The sequence below is a fragment of the Narcine bancroftii genome, chromosome 9 (genome assembly GCF_036971445.1).
Source record: "Narcine bancroftii isolate sNarBan1 chromosome 9, sNarBan1.hap1, whole genome shotgun sequence".
NCBI classification, from domain to species: Eukaryota; Metazoa; Chordata; class Chondrichthyes; order Torpediniformes; family Narcinidae; genus Narcine; species Narcine bancroftii.
The window spans coordinates 106,285,241-106,308,345 of NC_091477.1; the positions used below are offsets into that span (position 1 = coordinate 106,285,241).

The following is a 23,105-nucleotide window of genomic DNA, read 5'->3' on the forward strand; positions in this document are numbered from 1 at the left end:
TACAATCAGCTCATTGGTTTTTGGTGACATTGAGTGAAAGGTTGCTCTCAGTGCACCATTCAGCCAAGTTTTCAATCTCCCCCTGTAAGCTGACTCACTGCCCTTTTTTTTGTGCAGCCCAAAACTGAGGTATTGCCAGCAAATTTGTAAGTGGTATTGTTGACATACCGAGCCACACAATCATAGTTGTAAAATGAATCGATCAGGGGAATACGTATACAGCCCTCTGATGCTGTAATTCTGATGAGATGTTCTTGCCAATCCACACTTATTGTGGTCTAGAGAAGAAATCCAGGATTCAATTACAGAGTGGGGTTTTGAGGCCCAGGTCTCATCAGTTGTGTTTTTGTAGCTGTTATTTTTACAAAATACCTGTTCAGCTGCAGCAGGTGAAATTTTGTTGCATATGTATAATGTCAATAAACTCATTACCATTATCATGCATCACAATATCTACATTGACAATATTTTGATTTGTTAGAGGATAATTATAGATTTAAGAACTGCTTTTTATTTGTAGATAATATATTAGCTTGTAAGTATTCCATTAAGATTCAAGATTATTTTATTGTCATATAACATAAAATGTGATGTTACGGAGCCCAGAAGACCCCAAAAACCAGCAGCACTAGATATGCACCACAACACAGGGTTACTTAAACAAAAGTAGTTTTTAATTATAATTAAACAAGAAAACAGAATTAAACTTTAACTTATTACTTAACCTACCTAATCACCCCTCTAATACTAAGCGCAGGTGTGTGTAATGTATATTTAAGATTAGAAAAGTTCTTTGGATCACAGTCCAATCGGACCGGTTGCAGGCAATTCTTGTACTGTGCACAGAAGTTGACGTTAATAAAGTTCACCAGTCTTTGATGCTTAACAGGCAAATGGTTACCACTCAGGAGGGTTCTTGCTGGTTTTCAGAGAGAGGCTCCTTTTTTTCCAGGACATTTACACCTGATTCCTTTCCAATTAGTTTTGCTGATGAAACTTGCCCCCTTCAGGGTTCTCCAGGTGATCCTCTTTCTTTCAGGTCACCTCAGACAGCTAGTCTTCTCTGTTGACCAGATAGCCTTCCAAACGTTTGCCAGCTTTGTCCTTCTGGAACTGATTTCTGCGTCTCTGTTTCACTCCCTCCCTCTCTGAGAGCAAAACTCTCCTGGCCTGCCTGCAAAGATCACATGCTCTCCCAGGCAAGCTCCTGAATGTTGCTGCTTTGTTGCTATTGTGCAAAAGTCCTGCAAAAATTCTGTTTTAAAATGTGTGCGTGCAAGCTGCTCTAACAATTCCTCCCAAACCACCTCTAGATACTCTGTCACAGTGATATTACACAAATTTCCTTTAGTCTACTGTAAAGCAGACAAATATTTGCTATCAGCAAAATTTGTCCAGCACCCCTTACAGCCAGAGAGAGAGAGAAGCAAGAGAGAGACCCGAGGATCAATGAATGTCCATGGCCTTGCCTCCAGCACTTAAGCAGCCTCTGCAGCCATACAGCTTTCAGTCTGAACCATCAGCGACCCGAGCTCCTCTGACAAGATCAGGAAGCCTCCGGCACCCTCTTGCATCCCAGTTCCAATACCTGGTTCTCCTTCAGCCAGTCTTGAGTTAATTTAAAGCAGTCTGTAGCCTGTTATAAGTACCTTGACTGCAGTTGCCCACAGCCTACTAGGGTACATTGCCTAGAATCACCAACAGCCTACCTCCTGTGTGTTCTTCAGCCTCAGAGCCCCTCACTGGTCTGCCACTAAGGTCACTATCCTGTGGGTTGTCTCCGCTGCTTCTCTTTCTCAAATGGGGTGGAGGGAGAGGAGGGTTGGTCTCCCTGTTATCTGGCACATTGGCCAAGTTGTCCACTTCTCCAGAGTCTACAACCCCTCATGGCTGCTGCTCATAATAGGCGGCACCATCTTTGACCCAGACTCCACGGTCATAGGAATTTAAACCACTGTTGGTTTCTATAACAGGCTGTTTAAAGTCTGTACAGAGCTGATGGCAATCGGACTGGGCAGTTGGACTCAGTCAGGGATTGCAGACCACTCCCTGCTCCCAATGGGTCTGCACCAGAGGTAGTACTGCAGTTACAACAGTTCCAGTAGTGCTGCCATTTTTTTCATTAGACATGAGCGATGTGGTATTAGAAACAATTCTCCCGAAATGAAATACATTTTATTGTAGCAATATATTGTATCGATAAGCTTGTGATACACAAATAGTTTGAATTATATTTTTTTAATTTACTAGACCCTGCTTTTCTGAGCATAATTTAAATGACAACACATTTTGTTAAAAAAAAGCTGTTATTTTAATGCAATAAATAAAAATAAGTCTCAACTAATCAATAATATTTCTAACTCCTTTCCCCTCTCTGTCTCTGTGTACACACATATGTGTGTATATAAAAGCACAATATCAAATATCATACTAATGCCATCATATTGATTTTATTTTCTGCAGATAAACAGAAGCACAGAACAGAGAAAGATATCAACTTAGTGAAATTTCTAATACAAACTATAATACTTCACACCTCAACATGAAATTAGTATATTATATTCATTGTAACTTTATTTTAATTCCTTTACACTGCCTATATTTTCCTTGTACAATTTTTGATTGATCAATTTGTATTGAAATTTTATTATAAAAAATGTGTTGACTTCTCTACCATTTAGATACATGCAACTGATTGAAAGTGCTCTACCTTTAATTTAACATTAACTTGTGCCCATTGTAATTCCTCAACTTGGTGGAGTGGGCAGGTCAGTTTTGTTTTCATTGAAACCAGTTGGTATTAAATTTAGATGGTTTTTCTAATTGGAATTTCATTGGAAAGGTTGGACAGAATCTAACCTCTGGAATTAAACAAAATACAGTAAAGCCCCTGGTATCCGGCACCTATGGGGATTGTTAAATGCAGGATAAGTGTATTTTCTGGTTGCTTGAGACTTAATCTTACAAGGCCAAACTAATACACCTACATTATGAATAAACAGTTTAAAAGGCAAAAATACTAAACCGTACTTACACTCAAACTTCACTTCAAGTCAAGTCAACTTTATTTATCGTTCATACCATGCTCGTATGGTAGGATGAGATAGCATTTATCCAGGACCACGGAGTATATTTACACAGTTTGGTGGGCAGCATCCTCCTTTGAAGAAGACCGCAGAGCCCACCTCATTGACAAAAGGCAAAGGAGGAAAAACCCAACACCCAACCCCAACCAACCAATTTTCCCCTGCAACTGCTGCAACCGTGTCTGCCTGTCCCGCATCGGACTTGTCAGCCACAAACGAACCTGCAGCTGACGTGGACATTTACCCCCTCCATAAATCTTCGTCCGCGAAGCCAAGCCAAAGAAGTTAGGAAAGCAGTTAACACATTAAAATATTAAGGTACTAAGATGTATACACTGAAAGTCCACGGCACACTATCCACATCTGTACTGGGAGTTAAGAAAGCTTGGGGGAAAAAGCTGTTTCGCACTCTGGACATAAGAGCCCGAGTGCTATGGACTTCCTGCCAGATGGCAGAAGGGAGAACAGGTCACATGCAGGATGTGTGGAGCCTTTCACAATGTTTATTGGTTTATGCCTGTGATAGAGTGTAGCAGATATCTTTCGTGCTAGGAAGATGTTCCCCAATTATCTTTTCTGCTGACTTCACTATCCTCTGCAAGGTCTTGTGGTCTGAAGTGGTACAGTTTCCAAACCAGGTGGTGATACATTTGTCCAGGATACTCTCAGTACATCCTCTGTTGAATGTAGTGAGGATGGAGGGTGGGAGATGGACTTTGCTCACCCTTTGTAGGAAGTGGAGGTGCTGCTGGGCTTTCTTGGCTATGGAGTTGGTGTTTGCAAATATCAACCTTGCATGAATATATCAACCTTAAAGCATTTTAATTTAATTTCAGTCAGATTCTTTGAAAATATTTAACCATCACTGCATCTGCAGGTTCCTCCCTCTCCACAGAGCTGCCCGAAAGACAATCAATAAGATTATAGATAATTAACCCCCCCACCTTTCAAAGTATAGAGATAAAAGTCTCTGACCGGATGACTCTTACTAAGCAAGGATAAAGAGAAACTTTAAGAGAGTTACCCCAATGGTGAATGGCATCAACCAGCTCTTCATCCTGGGCAATGCCATTTTATTCAAATACAACTTTATTCAAAATTTATTCAAACAGCTGCTACCATCAAAGCATGACCAAGACACTCCAGTGGTTCAGTATTTGCTCCCATCTTCACCAAAGTTTATGTGTTACTTCAGAGAGCATTTATTTTATAATTTTAAACTTACTTATTTTACCCTATTATTATATTCTTATTTATTTCAGTTTTTACCATTTATTTTACACAATTATTTGCTAGTTTCTTGAGGCTGCCGTTTGCTAGAATTCAAGATACCTGGGGTTTCATTGTAAATCCAAAATATTATTAATAATTCATCCAATATTGAGAATTCTGAATTAAATTTTTACAGATTGACATCTAGAGATATTGGGCAATAGAAATTTCATATAGAGGCAACTTGATGCATTTCAATTTCTATAGTAATTTCAAGGCCTGGTTAAATGTTTCTGAACTCTGAGCAAATTGAACTTTCAAATGAGTTTTGCAAAAAATCTATTCATAAAGGCTGAAAAGGCCATGATTGAATGCACGACTCATTGATACTAAGCATTTTGAATTCACACCATCTACTTGATAGTCTTCTTTGGCTTGGCTTCGCAGACGAAGATTTATAGAGGGGGTAAAAGTCCACGTCAGCTGCAGGCTCGTTTGTGGCTGACAAGTCCGATGCGGGACAGGTAGTACATTTGATAGTACACTTTCTGTATTTGTATGCATATGACATGCATATGCATGTCCCTCCAGCCCGGGTAAGAAACCTGCATAGGAGAAGGCCACTCCGATATAAAACCTACGACCCAAGGACCTCGCTGCCACGTCCCAGCTTGCTTGGCCACGGCACACGAACCATGGGTGTAAAGGGTGGGGCCAGTACTGCGCGCACTGCACTCCACCTAAAAGCACCTTTGCGCAGGCCCGAGGACAGGTCCACGTCCTCCCCCTCCACGTCCTCCCCCTCCACGTCCTCCCCCTCCACGTCCTCCCCCTCCACGTCCTCCCCCTCCACGTCCTCCCCCTCAAAAGATGCTCACAAACTCAAGCTAGCATGCTGGAACATCAGAACCATGCTAGACAAGGCTGACAGCCACTGACCTGAACGTCGGTCTGCCCTCATTGCACATGAACTCCTCAGACTTGACATCGACATAGCCGCTCTCAGTGAAGTCCGCCTGGCAGATGTAGGCAGCCTCCAAGAACGCGGCGCGGGCTACACACTCTACTGGTTTGGCAAGCCTTCGGATGAACGACGCCTATCTGGTGTAGGCTTCATGGTCAAGAGCTTCATTGCCTCCAAACTCGAAAACCTTCCGACAGGCCTCTCGGACCGAATCATGTCCATGCGACTCCCCCTTCAAAACAAGCGTCACATCACCCTCATCAGTGTCTATGCTCCAACCCTCCAGGTGGAACCAGCAGAAAATGACAAGTTCTACACCGACCTGCGCAACCTCATCCAACGCACCCCTACAGCCGACAAGGTTGTCATCCTGGGCGACTTCAACGCTCGTGTCGGCAAAGACTCAGAAACCTGGCCAGGAATCCTGGGCAAGCATGGCGTCGGCAAGTGCAACGACAATGGGCGCCTCCTGTTGGAGCTCTGCGCAGAACAGCAGCTTGTCATTACAAACACCCTTTTTCAGCAGAGGGACAGCCTTAAGACCACCTGGATGCATCCCCGATCCAAACACTGGCACCTCCTGGACTACATCCTTGTGCGAGAAAGTGACAAACGAGATGTGCTCCACACCAGGGTCATGCCTAGCGCGGAATGCCACACTGACCACCGGCTGGTTCGCTGCAAGCTCAACCTTCACTTCAAGCCAAAGCCCAGGAACAATAAAGCCCCCAGAAAGAGGTTCAATGTTGGAAACCTGCAGTCAGACGAAGCGAGTGGAAACTTCCAGGCAAACCTCAAAGCAAAGCTCGACGATGCAACCCGCCTCACGGACCCGTCCCCTGAAACCCTCTGGGATCAGTTGAAGACTACCATACTGCAATCCACTGAAGAGGTACTGGGCTTCTCCTCCAGGAAAAACAAGGACTGGTTTGACGAAAACAGCCAGGAAATCCAGGAGCTTCTGGCAAAGAAGCGAGCTGCCCACCAGGCTCACCTTACAAAGCCGTCCTGTCCAGAGAAGAAACAAGCCTTCCGTCGCGCATGCAGCCATCTTCAGCGCAAACTCTGGGAGATCCAAAATGAGTGGTGGACTAGCCTCGCCAAACGAACCCAGCTCAGCGCGGACATTGGCGACTTCAGGGGTTTCTACGAGGCTCTAAAGGCTGTGTACGGCCCCTCACCCCAAGTCCAAAGCCCGCTGAGCAGCTCAGACGGCAAAGTCCTCCTCAGCGACAAGATCTCCATCCTCAACCGATGGTCAGAACACTTCCAATCTCTTTTTAGTGCCAACCGCTCAGTCCAAGATTCCGCCCTGCTCCAGCTCCCTCAACAGCCCCTAAGGCTAGAGCTGGATGAGGTTCCCACCCTGGATGAGACATATAAGGCAATCGAACAACTGAAAAGTGGCAAAGCAGCAGGTATGGATGGAATCCCCCCAGGAGTCTGGAAGGCTGGCGGCAAAACTCTGCATGCCAAACTGCATGAGTTTTTCAAGCTTTGTTGGGACCAAGGTAAACTGCCTCAGGATCTTCGTGATGCCACCATCATCACCCTGTACAAAAACAAAGGCGAGAAATCAGACTGCTCAAACTACAGGGGAATCACGTTGCTCTCCATTGCAGGCAAAATCTTCGCTAGGATTCTACTAAATAGAATAATACCTAGTGTCGCCGAGAATATTCTCCCAGAATCACAGTGCGGCTTTCGCGCAAACAGAGGAACTACTGACATGGTCTTTGCCCTCAGACAGCTCCAAGAAAAGTGCAGAGAACAAAACAAAGGACTCTACATCACCTTTGTTGACTTCACCAAAGCCTTTGACACCGTGAGCAGGAAAGGGCTTTGGCAAATACTAGAGCGCATCGGATGTCCCCCAAAGTTCCTCAACATGATTATCCAACTGCACGAAAACCAACAAGGTCGGGTCAGATACAGCAATGAGCTCTCTGAAACCTTCTCCATTAACAATGGCGTGAAGCAAGGCTGTGTTCTCGCACCAACCCTCTTTTCAATCTTCTTCAGCATGATGCTGAACCAAGCCATGAAAGACCCCAACAATGAAGACGCTGTTTACATCCGGTACCGCACAGATGGCAGTCTCTTCAATCTGAGGCGCCTGCAAGCTCACACCAAGACACAAGAGAAACTTGTCCGTGAACTACTCTTTGCAGACGATGCCGCTTTAGTTGCCCATTCAGAGCCAGCTCTTCAGCGCTTGACGTCCTGCTTTGCGGAAACTGCCAAAATGTTTGGCCTGGAAGTCAGCCTGAAGAAAACTGAGGTCCTCCATCAGCCAGCTCCCCATCATGATTACCAGCCCCCCCACATCTCCATCGGGCACACAAAACTCAAAACGGTCAACCAGTTTACCTATCTCGGCTGCACCATTTCATCAGATGCAAGGATCGACAATGAGATAGACAACAGACTCGCCAAGGCAAATAGCGCCTTTGGAAGACTACACAAAAGAGTCTGGAAAAACAACCAACTGAAAAACCTCACAAAGATAAGCGTATACAGAGCCGTTGTCATACCCACACTCCTGTTCGGCTCCGAATCATGGGTCCTCTACCGGCACCACCTACGGCTCCTAGAACGCTTCCACCAGCGTTGTCTCCGCTCCATCCTCAACATCCATTGGAGCGCTTACATCCCTAACGTCGAAGTTCTCGAGATGGCAGAGGTCGACAGCATCGAGTCCACGCTGCTGAAGATCCAGCTGCGCTGGATGGGTCACGTCTCCAGAATGGAGGACCATCGCCTTCCCAAGATCGTGTTATATGGCGAGCTCTCCACTGGCCACCGTGACAGAGGTGCACCAAAGAAAAGGTACAAGGACTGCCTAAAGAAATCTCTTGGTGCCTGCCACATTGACCACCGCCAGTGGGCTGATAACGCCTCAAACCGTGCATCTTGGCGCCTCACAGTTTGGCGGGCAGCAACCTCCTTTGAAGAAGACCGCAGAGCCCACCTCACTGACAAAAGGCAAAGGAGGAAAAACCCAACACCCAACCCCAACCAACCAATTTTCCCCTGCAACCGCTGCAATCGTGTCTGCCTGTCCCACATTGGACTTGTCAGCCACAAACGAGCCTGCAGCTGACGTGGACTTTTTACCCCCTCCATAAATCTTCGTCCGCGAAGCCAAGCCAAAGAAAAAGAACATGCAAATTATATGTTTTTTTAATCAACTGGGTAACCCACCATGCGTTATCTCTGTAAGCACACTATACCAGAACATTTCTTACATGTTGAATATAAAATTGAAGTTATTTGAGCACCAACTGGTTCAACATTAAAATTTATTGCTTAAATAAATTATTTTAAAAAATGCTAAAGTCAAAAACCATATAACATCTGATATACAGGCAGTCCCCGGGTTGAAAACTTCCAATTTACGAACAACCCGTAGTTACAAACCGACAAGCTGGCCAGAAGGAGATGCATCCACTGACAGGGTATGCCACATGCGGGCTGTGCAAAGCAACAGGAGGGAAAAGAAGAAGCAGCATATGCCGTCATGATGCCTCCAGAACCGTTATGGCTCAGTATGGGGCTGCCACTTGGTCCCGCAAAATGTTTGCCGCTTGGCCCCGCAAAATGGTGGGAGGGAGAGGAGGAGTGGAGAGTGAGAGACACACACAAAGAGGGACGTGGGGTAAAGGGGGAGAGAAGGAGGGAGGAGAGAGGGAGGGGAAGGGAAGAGAGTGAGGGGCCTTGCCCAAATTTAGGATTCTGAGGACCAATGTTAGCTTTGTCCACAACTATTTTAAAGCTAATAGAATTGTGGCCTCTGGTCCAAAAGTGCTCCCCTACCGATCCCTCAGTTTCTTTACCAGCTTCGTTCCTCATTACAAGGTCCATTATCCCTTCCCCATTAGACGTACCTATATATTACTGGAGTAAGTTCAGCTGGACACACTTAACAAGGTTCACCCCTTCAAATTTCATAACACTTTGGCATTTGTGTATTAGAGTATCTGTGGGAGCATGGGTGGTGTGTTCGTGTATTGGAGTGCTGGTTGGAGCATGTGTAGTAGTGTAAGGTGCAAATTGAGAGCTTTATAAAGTATTATATACATGGTAATGTAGAGGAGGTTGAGTCAGGGGAACACAACCCAGTCCTCATTGAGTGCTCAGTAGTGGAGAGGGTCAAGATCTTCAAATTCCTGGGTGTCAACATCTCCGAGGATCTGTCCTGAAACCTCCACATTGATGCAATCTCAAAGAAGGCTCACTGGCATCTATACTTTGTGAGGTGTCTGAGGAGATTCGGTATTTCACTAAAGACACTCGTAAACTTCTACAGGTTTACTATGGAGGGCATTCAACCTTGTTGTATCATTGCGTGGGATGGAGGTGCCAACTCTCAGAACAAGAATAAACTCCAGAGGGTTGTTAACTCAGCCTGCAACATCACAGACTCCAGACCACTCCACCGAGGACATCTACATGAGGCGGTGTCTTAAAAAAGCAGCCTCTATCTTCAAACACACACCCACCACCCAGAACATGCCTTCTTCACTCTGCTACCATCCAGAAAAAGGTACAGGAGCCTAAAGATGAACACTCAACAGCACAAGGACAACTTCTGCCCTGCTGCCATTAGATTCCTGAATAATCAATGAACCAAAGACACTGCCTTACTTTTCGTGCACTATTATTTTTATTTTTTTATAGTAATGTTGTAAAATGATATAATATGAATGTTTGTACAATTATGCTACCACAAAATACTGAATTTCATGACTCGTTCATGACAATAAATTCTGATTCTGAGTGAAACTCTCATAATTCTCTTTGACCGTCCGCAGGTTACTTCATTTTTACGGAGCTTTAATACAGATATTATTTTAACGTTAAATAAGTTTATGTGTTAAATAAAGGATTTAAATACATTGTGACAGATTATGCTATGTTTTAAATTATGTATAAATATGTTTTTGGAAGATAAACTGTGGGGCTTTAGTTAGGTCACAAAAAGATACAAACACTCATCTCATTTTAAAATGCAAGAGTTATGTAAAAGGTGGTGCCTACAAGTCTACAAAGACAAAAACAAATAGACTCCTGTGCTGAAGATTTTCACAATGAGGTACAAATGGACGGGCCCATTTCAGGAAACTGATAAGATCTCTCATGAATTGATTTTGGGTGTCAGCAAGCTGTTTTGGTGAAGTGTGCGGTTTTAGGAAGGTCACGTGGTTTTGCAAGCAGGGAGAGTCAAACAGATTTTTTTTCTCGAAGTGTGACAGAGAGAGAGAGAGAGAGAGAGAGAGAGAGTGAGAGAGAGAGAGTGAGAGAGAGAGAGAGAGAGTGATTGCTGGTTTTCTGCAGTAGCTTTTGAAATCTTGTTTGAAACCCCATTTTGAAGATGGTTTGTGAGTTCAGCCTGTTCAAAGCCCTTGTGGTCTATACAGGAGGAGATGGCTGGCTGTATAATGTTTTACCTGAGATAAGGGAAACAGAAAAAGAACTCTGTGGTGACATGAAAGAAAGAGGTTATCATCTGGAAAATCCTGGTGTGGCAAGTTTCTTCAGCAAGACATTGAAGTGGCTAATCAGAAGGAATCAAATTGTGTGTGTCCAACGAGCAATAAATGTCTCTCTGAAAACCAACAAGAACCTTCCTGAGTGGTAACCATTTACCTTTCAAGCACCAAAAGTGATTCCATGTTCTTGAACTAAAGACGATGACTGGACTGACTCTGTTTGGATAGGTATCACAAGCAAATCCCAAAGGCTTCTCTGAATCATAGTGTGGCAGCCAATTGATTTTCAAAAGTTGCTGCTTGCATAGCTGAAACTTTGACACCATAGACAGTGATTCCACAAGACCTATTTTCTCCTTCCAACAACTCATGTAGACACTGTTGCAAGGTTGACAGTTTGGAGAGGAGATGCCCATAGTAATACAACAAACCTCAGAAATATGCCCTGAATTCTGCCACATTTAATTGTCCTTGTGCATAACAACAGCATATATTTACTCTAAGTTAGTTATGTTATGAGCCAAAAAGGACCCCAAAACCCAGCACCAATGGATATTCATGAAGACAAATGATTACTTAAACAAAAGTTACTTTTAATTATCTTTAAACATGAAAACAGGATCACACTTTAACTTATCACTATTAACTTAGTTAACCCCTTTCTAATTCTAAGTATATGTGTATGTAACTGTGAGTGTAAGGTTAGAAAAGTTATTTGAATCACAGTCCAATCTCACTTCTCACTCCTTCAAGTTTACTGGCTGCAGGCAATTCTTATACTGTGCACAGAATTTAACATTTATGAAGTTCACCAGGCTTTGGTGCTTGAAGGGTAAATGGTTATCGCTCAGGAAGGTTCTTGTTGGTTTTCATAGAGAGATTTGTGGTTTGCTGGACACAAACTGATTCTTTCTAATCAGCCACATTAGTGTCTTGCTGAAGAAACCTGCCCCATCAGGGTTTTCCAGATGATAAACTCTTTCTTTCAGGTCACCACACAGTTCCTTTTTGTTTCTCTCATTTCAAGTGAAACATTCGACAGCTTGTCCTCTCCTCTTGTATGGACCACAAGGGCTTTGACCAGGTTGAACTAAGCACTCACAACCCGTCTTCAAAATGGGGTTTTTCCACAAGCTTTCCAGCATGTCCTATTCCAGTCCCAGCTGCTGCTGCTGAATGTAGCACTTCAGATCTCAATTCTCTCCCCCCTCTCTCTCTCACAGAGAAAAAGCCTGTTTGACTCTCTCTGCTTGCAAAACAAGCAGAACAGCAAATTGCACTCAGACAACCTGCAACTCCAAACCTAATCCTTTGAGTTCTTTCATCTGTTGCTTTTCAAAACAACAATCCATTAGTGAAATTCCTTGAGTACTTTTCAAAGTTTTCGCAAAGGACCTCGGAGCCGGGCCTGTCTGGCTTGAGTAGAGCTCCAGTATTTTAAATGAGATCTCTTTTGAAGTGTTTGTATCCAACCTACACTAAAAACCTGCCCCAATTTTCTCCTTTAAAACATATCTATTTACAATATAAAATATAACATAATCTGTCAAAGCTATATGTCTACGCATCAATTCAGTAGTTTCATAGAAATTGTAGCAGCCGCGCAATGTGCCAATGTAGCGGCTGCTACAACACAGAAACACACCACTGAACTCGATGGGGGTTTCAGTTGAACTGTTTATTTGAATTTTGCGTGTGCCCTTTTAATGCCAATGGGAGTTCTGCCCCGTGCAGTCTTCATAGAAATTGGCAATTTTCTAGCTGCACTCTAATTCCATATTAATACAATAAAACAAGACTTTTTCGAGTGATGTCCGATACACTGTCGTGGTAAGAGCAAAAACCAGGATTTAATTCCTGAAATACTTGGAAATCATAGTGATTAGAGTGCCCCTGTGGCATTTGAATTCTAATCCCTCCTTCAACAAAGCTCTGTCAAAAAGCGAATAAGTGATTGCACCAGTCAGTAATAGGCAATCAATTCACAAGCCTACCTCCCATTTCCCAAAACTCCCTGGTACCTGCACTTCCTCCATTCACTCAAAAAAATGAGGTCATTCTAGTAAATGTTCTCTTAAAATTGCATAGCATCTGCAATATACAATATTTATTTTACCACTCTTGGTGCATAAATGTATCTGGAAAAAGTCAGTCAAATTAGGCTAGTAAATCAAGTCATATGTATAGCTGACTGCTACCAAGAAGCACACACACTAATGGTGCGGGAGGTTAAGCTATGAGATTTATTGAGGCTGGAAAGGCTCCTTTTATACAGTTGGAGTTCCCACCGTTTGTTTGATTGGCTGACATCAGTCACATGAATAACAACAGTGGGCAGGAACATTCTTGAATGTGAATACCCTTCTTTCCCAACCTGTTATTGATCTGTTCGCTGGGCAACTTGGCCAGCGCCATTTTAAGGCTGCTGGTCTTGTACTGCTCCATCTTTCAACCGTGCCAGTTCGCCGCGTTAAGGGACGTGTTAGTGTGTTATGCTGCTGTTTTCTATCACGCGCAGCGCTATGCGCTGGCTCGATCACCCAGAACCGGTGCTAATAGTGTCCTCGGATGCAGTCCCCCATGTCTTTAGTGGTTTGCCTCTGCGTTGAGGTGCTGGCATCTCCTCAGGTTGTGTCAGGTCCGTGTGTGCCAGCTTGAGCCTGTCTGTGGTGAAGACCTCTGGTTTGCCACTACACCGGCACATTGCGTGGCCAGAGGTCAACAGGAGAATACAACCACCTTCCTGGACAAGCTGCCGGAAAAGGTCGGTAACCTGGCCCCGATCCCATCCTCCAGATACGGGCAAGCCAAGTTCAACATCCCTAAAGAACTCCAAGACTGTGAGTATGTGTTCATGTGCAGAGGGCCACAACGTCCACTGCTACAGAGCCCCTACGAAGGCCCCTTCCGAGTCATCCGGAACAACGGGGCCATCTTTTCAAAGAACCTTCATAGGGGCTCTGTAGCGGTGGACGGTGTGGTCCTCTGCACATCTCCTGTTGACCTCTGGCGACGCAATGTGCCGTTGTAGTGGCTGCTACAACACAGAAACACACCACTGAACTCGATGGGGGTTTCAGTTGAACTGTTTATTTGAATTTCGTGTGCCCTTTTAATGCCAATGGGAGTTCCGCCCCATGCAGCGGTGATGTCATCATGTTGCCTGAGGCGCGAGCTGTGGCCTAAGCCACGAGGCAAGAGCAAGCCCTGTCAGCGCCAACATGACGGTACAAGTGGGGCTGGTTCGCTCACCCCTGTCCCCCCAGAACCAGCTTACACATCCCGCCGCTTGGGTGGCTGACCCCTCTATTTAGGTTGGGCTTTCTGCACAGGTTGGTTTAAGTCCAGGTGCACCGGTTTCAGTCAGTCGACCATGAATAGTTCCTCCCTGCCCCAAATGTCCAGAGTGAAAGTCTTTCCCAATCAGTGGAGGACCTTGTATGGGCCCTCATACGGGTGCTGTGGGGGGTCAGGTGTGGGCCATGCCGGACGAACACGAACTTCATTGAAGCCAGTTCTTTGGGGATGTTCGCCGGGTGTTTGCCATGGTGGGTCGGTGGTGAGGGTGTCAGCGAGGCGAGTCTGTAGCGGAGGACTGCAAGCAGGGTTGGGATCTCACCTCCAGGTTCTACACACACTCCAAAAAACTCCCCTGGTAGCGACTGCGGTGCACTATAGACGAGTTTCACAGATGAAGCCGGGAGGTCCTCTTTCGGAGCTGTTCGAATGCCATGCAGGACCCATGGGAGCTCGTTTGTCCAGTTGGGTCCTTTTAGCAGCGCCATGAGAGCTGCCTTGAGGTGCTGGTGTAAGTGCTCTATGAGCCCATTCGCTTGGGGATGATATGCCATGGTGTGGTGGATCTTGATTCCCAAGTGGTTTGCCAGTTGTGTCCGGAGGGCGAAGGTGAACCGGGCGCCTCTGTTGATACGATGGTCATGTGGGCTGGAACGTCGAACCGGGCAACCCAGTTAGTGAGCAGGGCTCTGGCGCAGGACTCAGCGGAAGTGTCCCTGATGGGGATGGCTTCTGGACACCTCGTCATCTGGTTGATCACAGTCAGGAGGTAGTGGGCATCCCTGGACACCATTATGGGGCCCACTATATCGATGTCGATATGGTCAAACCTCCTGGTTGGTGGGTCGAAATGTTGTATCGGAGCTCTGACATGGCACTAAACTTTAGAGGCTTGGAAATTCCTCGCCATCTGGGCCATTTGTTTTTTCAATCCGTACCAGACAAAACATTCCGCCACCATGCGCACCGATGTCTTGACTGAGGGGTGGGCCCGGTCATGAATTGTCCCGAATGTCTCCTGCCTCCACTGCGGGAGGACTACCAGTCATAGTGAGCCAGTCGAGACATCACACAGGACCGTGTCGTGTCTTCCCGGCAGCTTCAGGTCCTCGAGGCGCAGGCCGGTGATGGCGGTTGGGGAGGCCTGCATCTCTTTGTCCTCCTTCTGGGCCTGAGCTAATTGGGAGTAGTTCAGGCCAGGGGATAAGTCGTGCATGGTCGGTCTGGAGAGCGCGTTGGCAACAACATTGTCCTTACCCGCCCGGTGTCGGATGTCAGTGGTGAACTCCAAGATGTAGGAAAGGTGTCGCTGCTAGCACGCCGACCAGGGATCCTTAGCCATGGCACCGTGTTTTTTGTTTGGGTGAGAGCAGGGCAAACAGTGGGTGCATTATGCGTGCAGCCCCCAGGTTGAAGCGGTGGTAGAAGTTAACCATCCCGATGAACTCCTGCAGGCCCTTGAGGTTGTCTGGCCTGGGGAACTATTGTATGGCCTTGACCTTGTCTTGTGACAGAGCTCCTATCACAGTGATAGAATGGCCCAGGAACTTTAGTGACTCCTTCCCGAACTGACCTTTGGCCACGTTGACGGTGAGGCCAAATTCAGCCAGCCAGTGTGCGGAGATGGGACTTGTGCTCATTGTGATCTCGACTGGCGATGAGGATGTTGTCGAGATGGATGAACTAGAAGTCCAAGTCTCTACCCACTACGTCCATGAGCTGCTGGAAGGTTTGGGCTGCATTTTTCAGGCCAAATGGCATCCGAAGGAATTCAAAAAGACCGAACAGGGTGATGATGGCGGTTTTGCCAATGCCACCCGGGTGTACGAGGATCTGATGGTAGCCCCTCACCAAGTCAACCTTGGAGAAAACTTTGGCACCATTTAAGTTGGCTGTGAAGTCCTGAATGTGGGGAATTGGGTATCGGTCAGGCGTGGTTGCATCGCTGAGCCAGCGGTAGTTCCCACACGGGCATCAACCCTCGGAGGCATTTGGGACCATGTGCAGGGGAGAAGCCCAGGGGCTGCCCAACTGTGAACTATGCTAAACTTCTGGAGGCGGGAGAACTCTTTTGCTAGCCACAGTTTCTCCGCGGCAGTCGTCTGGCCTTGTCATGGACTGGAAGGCTCTGTGTGGCGATGTGATGGCAGATGCCATGCTGAGGCATGGTGGTGGTGAACTGTGGTCGTAAAATGGCGGGGAACTCATCTAGGATGCATGAGTACACTAGTTCCTTGGCATGCAGATGGTCGCTATCCTCGGGCTGTGCACGCTGGACGGCTCGAGCCGGAGGGTCTGGAAGGTATGGGCATGCACAAGCCTCTTGCCCTTCAGGTCGACCAGCAGACTGTGCACTCTGAGGAAGTCGGCTCCTAACAACTCAGTTCTTATGGTGGCCAGTAGGAACTTCCAGCAGTATTTGTCTGGTCTGAGGTGTACCTGAATGGTCTGGGAGTCAAAGGTCTTTAGTTCGGTGCCATTCGCTGCCCGCAGGGTGGGGACTCGTGCTCTCGTGTGGGATTCGAGGGTGGTCGGGAGCAGCAAGCTCAACTCTGCTCCGGTGTCCACCAGGAAATGCCGTCCATTGGTCTTGTCCACCACATGTTCATGTGGCAAGCCGTCACGGCCATCAGCAGCACTTGCAGGCTTGGGATCCCCAGCATTGGTGGTAGAAACACCAGGTGGATTGTTGCTCCTCCGCCCTCTGTCTGGGGGTGGGCTGTGGTCGGCTGGGTCCAGGGCAGGCGACCTGGTTCATGGTGGCCTCATTCTCTCGTTTAGTTCTCCACAGCATGTAGGCGCAGGCTGCGACATTCCTGGGGTCTGAGAAGTCCTCGTCCGCAAGAAGGAGCTGGATGTCTTCTGGCATTTGTACAAGGAAAGCTTGCTCAAACATCAGGCAGGGTTTGTGACCTTCTGCCAGTGCAAGTATTTCATCCATTAAGGTGGACGGGGCTCTGTGCCTCTCTGAGGTGCATCAGCCTGGCCCTGTGCTGCCGATGGGAGAGACCGAAGGATCTTCCTCTGGCGGATCGTGGATCAGGTCATCCATTCTGGCCGCAGTTCCTTAATCAAGGGCGTTCACCACATAGTAGAACGTGGTGGAGTCTGAAGTGATCTGCCTAAGACGAACTGCGCTTCTGCCTGCCCAAACCTCGTGCAGGGCCGATGGGTCTAAAATGGGGGGGGGGGGGGGGGGGGTGGTTCACAGAGACAGTGCTGATCACTGACGAATCCATGTTTGGAGACCAGATAACATCTGGGCTCTGCAGGATCACCAATGTAGCAGCTATTATAACACAGAAACACACCACTGAACTCGATGGCGGTACAAGCGGGGCTGGTTCGCTCACAAGGATGTGCGCTGCTACACCAGCCCGATTTCCGCAGTGGGTCACCACATACATTTCATTTCACAGTATTGTTTCCGGTTTTTAGATTCAGTCGTAAATGTGAACATTGCTTCAGGGTGAAGCAATCCTCCAAGGTTAAAAAAAAACATTTACATAAGAATTTGGAATGCTCTTTCATAAAAGCTAGTAAGTCAATAGAATATAATTTTTTTAATGCATATTCTGTCAAAATGATATTGTTGCCCACATTCCAGGCCAACCCAAATGAATTCCATTGCCACCAGACATCATGGCTTTCAATGTCCATTATTTGAATTGAAAATAAACATACTTTTGAGCCTTAGGCTTCATCCTTAAGTAATGAGTCAAAAAGTAATTAAGTCAAAGAGCTCTGCAGCAGAGAAAGATATGCTTCACACCACCTTATCAATACTGGCCAAGCTAGTCCCATTGCCTGCATTCAGCTCATATCCCTCTAAACCTTTTTATCTATGTACCCGTTAAAATATCTTTGAATGTAATAATTGGTGCCTGTTTCTATCACTTCTTCCAGAAAATTCTTCCATATATTCACCACCACCCCCTCCCACCCACCCATGTAAAGAAGGTGTCCCTCAGTTCTCTTTTAAATGTTTTCTCCCTCACATTAAATTTATGCCCTGTAACTTTAGATTTACCTTCTCTGGAAAATTTAAATTATTTATCTTATGTATGCTTCTCATCATTTTATAAACCTCTTTAAAGTTCCCCCTTGGCATCCTGCCCTCCAGGGAGACAAGTCTCAGGCTAACAAACCTTTCCATATACTTCAAGCTTGCTCGTCTTTTATGCACTCTTTCCTGGTTAATGATACCTTTCCTCTAGCTGTGTGACTAAAACTCAACGCAACTGCAAGTGTAGTCTCTCCAATGACTTGCACTGTTGTATCATGACCTCCCTGCTTCTGTACTCAATGCCCTGACTGACAAAGGCATTCAACCCAAACACTTTCTTCACCATTCTGTCCACTGAATTGCCACTTTCACAGAAATATGTACCCACACCTCAAAACCTTTTGTTGCACAATATTTCCCATGTTCATAACATTCACCTGTGTAAGCTCCTGTCTTGGTTTAACCTACTAAAGTGCAACATCTCTCATTTGTCTGTAAAATTCCAAATGCTAGTGCTTGGTCCATTTTCACAATTATTTAGATCTTGTTTGAATCTTAAATAGCCCTTTTGCACTGTCCACTGTACCACCCATTTTTATGTCATCCACAAACGTATTAACCATGCTAAACATTGCCATCCAAGTCGTTGTAACACAGGTGACAAACACCAGTGGACCCAACACTGATCTCTGCACATGGCATTGTTCATGGGTATTTGGGTAATAACCCTCTGCCTCCTACCATCAAGCCAATTCTGCACCCAATTGGCCAGGTGACTTTCCAGACTTGTATACTGTTTTTTTTTGTATCTCAGAACTCTGCATTTATCATAATGTTTCTTTTCAAACTTTCCAGCCAGAAAAGATAAACTTAACATTTCATCACATTATAATGCCAGAACTTTGCCCTTAACTTAATCTATATCCCTTTGTACAGTAGTTTCAGTATGGCCTCCGCACAACTTAAATGAGTCCCTGGTGGAGTTTGTGGTTGAGGAGTCTGATGGTGGAGGGTAGCAACTGTTCCTGAACCTGGTGGTGCGAGTCTTGTGGCACCTGTATCTCTTTCCTGATGGTAGCGGTGAGAACAGAGCGTGTGCTGGGTGGTTGATGATGGTTGCTGCTGCTCTCTGATGGAATTATTAATGAATGGAAACTACTCTCCTGACAGACACAGCACAAACGCTACTACTGTTACGAGCCCAGGGGACCCCAAAACCCAGCAGCACACAGCACTGAGACAAATGGTTACTTAAACAAAAGTTGCTTTTAATTATCTTTAAACATGAAAACAGGATCACACTTTAACTTATCACTATTATCTTAACCTCCTTCTAATTCTAAGTGCACGTGTATGTAATGTGTGTGTAAAAGTTCAGAATAGTTCTTTGGTTCATAGTCCAGTCTCACTGGTTGCAGGCAATTCTTATACTATGCACAGAATTTGATATTGATAAAGTTCTCCAGGCTTTGGTGCTTGAAAGGTAAATCGTTACCACTCAGGAAGGATCTTGTCAGTTTTCAGAGAGAGATTTGTTGTTCCAGGACATCCATAACTGATGTTCTTCCATCAGCCACCTCAGTGTCTTGCTGATGGAACTTACCCCTTCAGGGTTCTCCAGATGATCACCTCTTTCTTTCAGGTCACCACAGAGTTTCATTTTGTTTTTCTTATTCCAAGTGAAACATTAGACAGCTAGTCCTCTCCTCTTGCATGATCCACAAGGGCTTTGACCAGGCTGTCTTCCAAATTGGGCTTTCCTCAAGCTTGCCAGCTTGTCCTGTTCCAGACCCAGCTTCTGTAACACCGTAAAAGTGGTCTCTGTCTCTCTTTGAGAGAGCTTATATTTCTCTCTATACTTGAAAAACCACATGACCCTCTTAGAACAGCAAGTACCCTCCCAGACAATCTGTGGCTCCAACAAGATCTTTCATCTGTTGCCTTTTGTAAACAACAATCTATTAGTGAAGTACTTGAGGACTCTTCAAAGCTCTTGCAAAACCTGTGAAGCCGATATGTTTAGCATGGGACAGATCTCCATTATTTTAAATAAAATCTGTTTTAAACTGTTTGTATGTAACCTACTCTAACAAACCTTTCCCAATTTATCTCCCAAAAACTATCTCTATCACACTATGCATTAACGATGCATAATTGAGAATGGCCCTTCAAGCATTTTAATGTCTCGGTCTGAGTGCTGTTAAGACATTTTCGGAACTGGTGGGCCATTAACACCTTTGTAAACTGTTCAGATCAATGCACATTTTAATGTGCTTTTGAATTGTCAGCAAAAGTCAGTAGTCTGGGGAGGGGAAGTTTGTGGCACAGTGCTCTAACACAATTGAAACCTTGGATTAGCACAATGGATCTGTCTTCTTGTGAGCTTCAGTTTAGGAAATGGCCTTAGATGATGGCTTTGAATAATTTGTTCAATTGGTGATTCAGCTTGTCTGGAAGAAGCAGAGAACTGCTCAGTACACACAAGCTGCTTTCAGATGCATTCTCCGCCAAAAATGCCTGCAGAAGCTGATGCAGACCTGTGGAATGGTTGTTCAGGTGGCAGCCCTGAAAGTGCTGCGCTGTCCACCTGAAAGGGACAGCTACAGCGCACTCCAGCTCCTGTCCTTTCAGGAAGTTGGGGCAAGGGCTGCCGGTGCGGGACATCAGGGCTGGGACGTAGATGAGATGATCCTGTTCCAAGTGGAGACTGTGCCTCAGATGTACCGCTAGCTGCCACATTGAACCAGGAGGGGCGACTGGTAGCCTTTTTCTTGCAGACCCTACAGGGGTCCGAGGTAAGACACTTGGCAGTGGAGAAGTAGGCTCAAGCCATTGTGAAAGCAGTAAGGCACTGGAGACATTATCTGGTGTGTAAATGCTTCACCCTCATCATGGACCAACGATCCATGGCTTTTATGTTCGATAACCAAAACAGGGGGAAGATAAAAAACGATAAAATCTTGTGCTGGAGGATAGAATTGTCTATGTATAATTACGACATTCTATACCATCCACGGAGGCTCAATGAGCCCCCAGATGCGCTGTCCAGGGGCACCTGTACGGCCCTCAACCACATGTCCCAACTGCAGAGCTTGCACAATGAGCTGGGCCACCCAGGAGTCGCTAGACTGTTCCACTTCATAAGGACCCAAAATCTCCCATTCTCGGTAGAGGAAGTAAGGACAGTAAACAAGGGCTGTCCCATATGTGCAGAATGCAAACTGCAGTTTTATTGTCCGGATAAAGCCTCAGCCTTGACTTTAAAGGCCCGCTCCCTTCCTATGACAGGAACATCTATTTCCTTAATGCCATAGACGAATACCTCCGCTTCACTTTTGCAATCCCATGCCCAACGTATCAGCAGCCATGATAATAAAGTGTCTGCAATCCATTTTCAGCATGTGTGGGTACCCCAGCTATATACACACAGACAGGGGTGCCGCCTTTGAGTGCCAAAGTTCAACAGTACCTATGGGATAGAGGCATTGCCCCAGCTGCACCACAAGCTACAATTCCAGGGGAAATAGGCAAGTAGATAGGGAAAATGCCACTATCTGAAAAACCATCCTGTTGACCTTAAAGGCAAAAGACCTACCTGTGGCAAGATGTGTTACGAGAAGCTTTATATTCTATATGCTCGCTGTTGTGTACCACCACTAACTCGACACCACATGACCGTATGTTTTCCTTTTCGAGGAAAGCCACAACAGGCACGGTGCTGCCTTGATGGTTGATGACACTGGAACTGGCACACCTCCAGAAGCACTTCAGGCCCCACAAAACAGACCCATTGGTGGAGCCAGTGGAATTGAGGCACACGAACCCCCACTGCGCATTAGTTGCATTCAGGGATGGATGGGAAGAATCGGTGGCCACCAGGCACCTCGCGCCGGCCGGAATCGTGGACAACACGGCAGAGTCGCAGACCCCTATGGTTCAGCACAAAGGACGATTGACACCAGCACAGCCAACCATCACGTCACCCCAAAGGGCCCCACCGAACAATACATCCCCAACAACCAGTACTCGTACAGAAAGCCCTACACCTCCACAGCATACTCCCACCCTGCAACCGACGGGAAGCCCTACACCCCCTCAACATACACCCACCCTACAACTGACCAGAAAACCTGCACCCTCATAGCATACCCCAACTCAATGTCAGGACCCTCCGCCCTCAATACCCTCCACTCTCCCTGCCCCAGTACCCCAAAGTCCAGGAGAAAAAAGAAAGCCCGTCAGACACTGGACTTATGAACTTATGGGGTATGGGGGGGAGGGAGGTCAAAATCCTTTAGGGGGGGGTGAATGTGGTTATATGCTACAACTAGGTCATCAGGGGCCACCATCTGACGATCCTGTATATAAAGCTGACCAGAGCTAGGCGAGGCAAGACCTAGCTGTATATATTAGTCTATTAAAACTAGCGTTTAACTTGCACTCTGTCTCGTGTGGTAGATGTTAGTCATAATACAGCAGGAACACTAAGTTAACTTGTGATTGAGTTTAAAGAGACCTCAGCTAAAGAAAATTGGAGAGTTTATCAAAAACAAGGGTGGTTTAAAAGTGAATATTTTAAATAGAAGAAAGGGCTAGCAGTAACATGTTAGGCTCTTTCATGCCAAGCCTCCGCCTGGTGTCCAGCTACAAGTGTGGAGAGAAAAATATAAACTTACCTTTTATAGAGCAGCCCTAAAAGGTTGCTCTTGTGTTGCATTCATGTTGAGCGGTGCCTCGTAGCACCCTTCTGAGCTGATGGAAGCTGGGCAACTGGTGCCCACTGAATGATAAAAGATTGAGCTTACTACATCACAGGCCATTTCCCCAGCATTCCTAATATATTGAAGTTTGAGGTAAAAACATCTTCTTTTTCACATACCCTTTCGTTCCCTTGCCAATTACTTGAATCAGTGGCCAGCTTAGAGTACCCCATTAACCTGCCAAGAGGTCTTTGGGATGTGAGTTAGGAAGCTGGAGGCAGAAAAAAAAGCCACAGCGACATGGGGAAAATGTGCAAACTCCATACAGAGAGTATGCAAGTTTAGGAT

General features: G+C 46.0%; 1 protein-coding gene across 1 annotated transcript in view; it reads left to right on the plus strand.

Annotated features, from left to right (window-relative positions):
* LOC138743595 (fibrillin-1-like) overlaps positions 1-3,281 on the plus strand; it is a 60,658-nt gene extending 57,377 nt beyond the window's left edge. The window contains exon 37 of the mRNA XM_069899108.1: positions 2,464-3,281. Coding sequence (XP_069755209.1) covers positions 2,464-2,467 — 4 coding nt within the window. The 3' untranslated portion in view covers positions 2,468-3,281. The remainder of the gene's footprint in view (positions 1-2,463) is intronic.
* Positions 3,282-23,105: the final 19,824 nt, after the last annotated feature.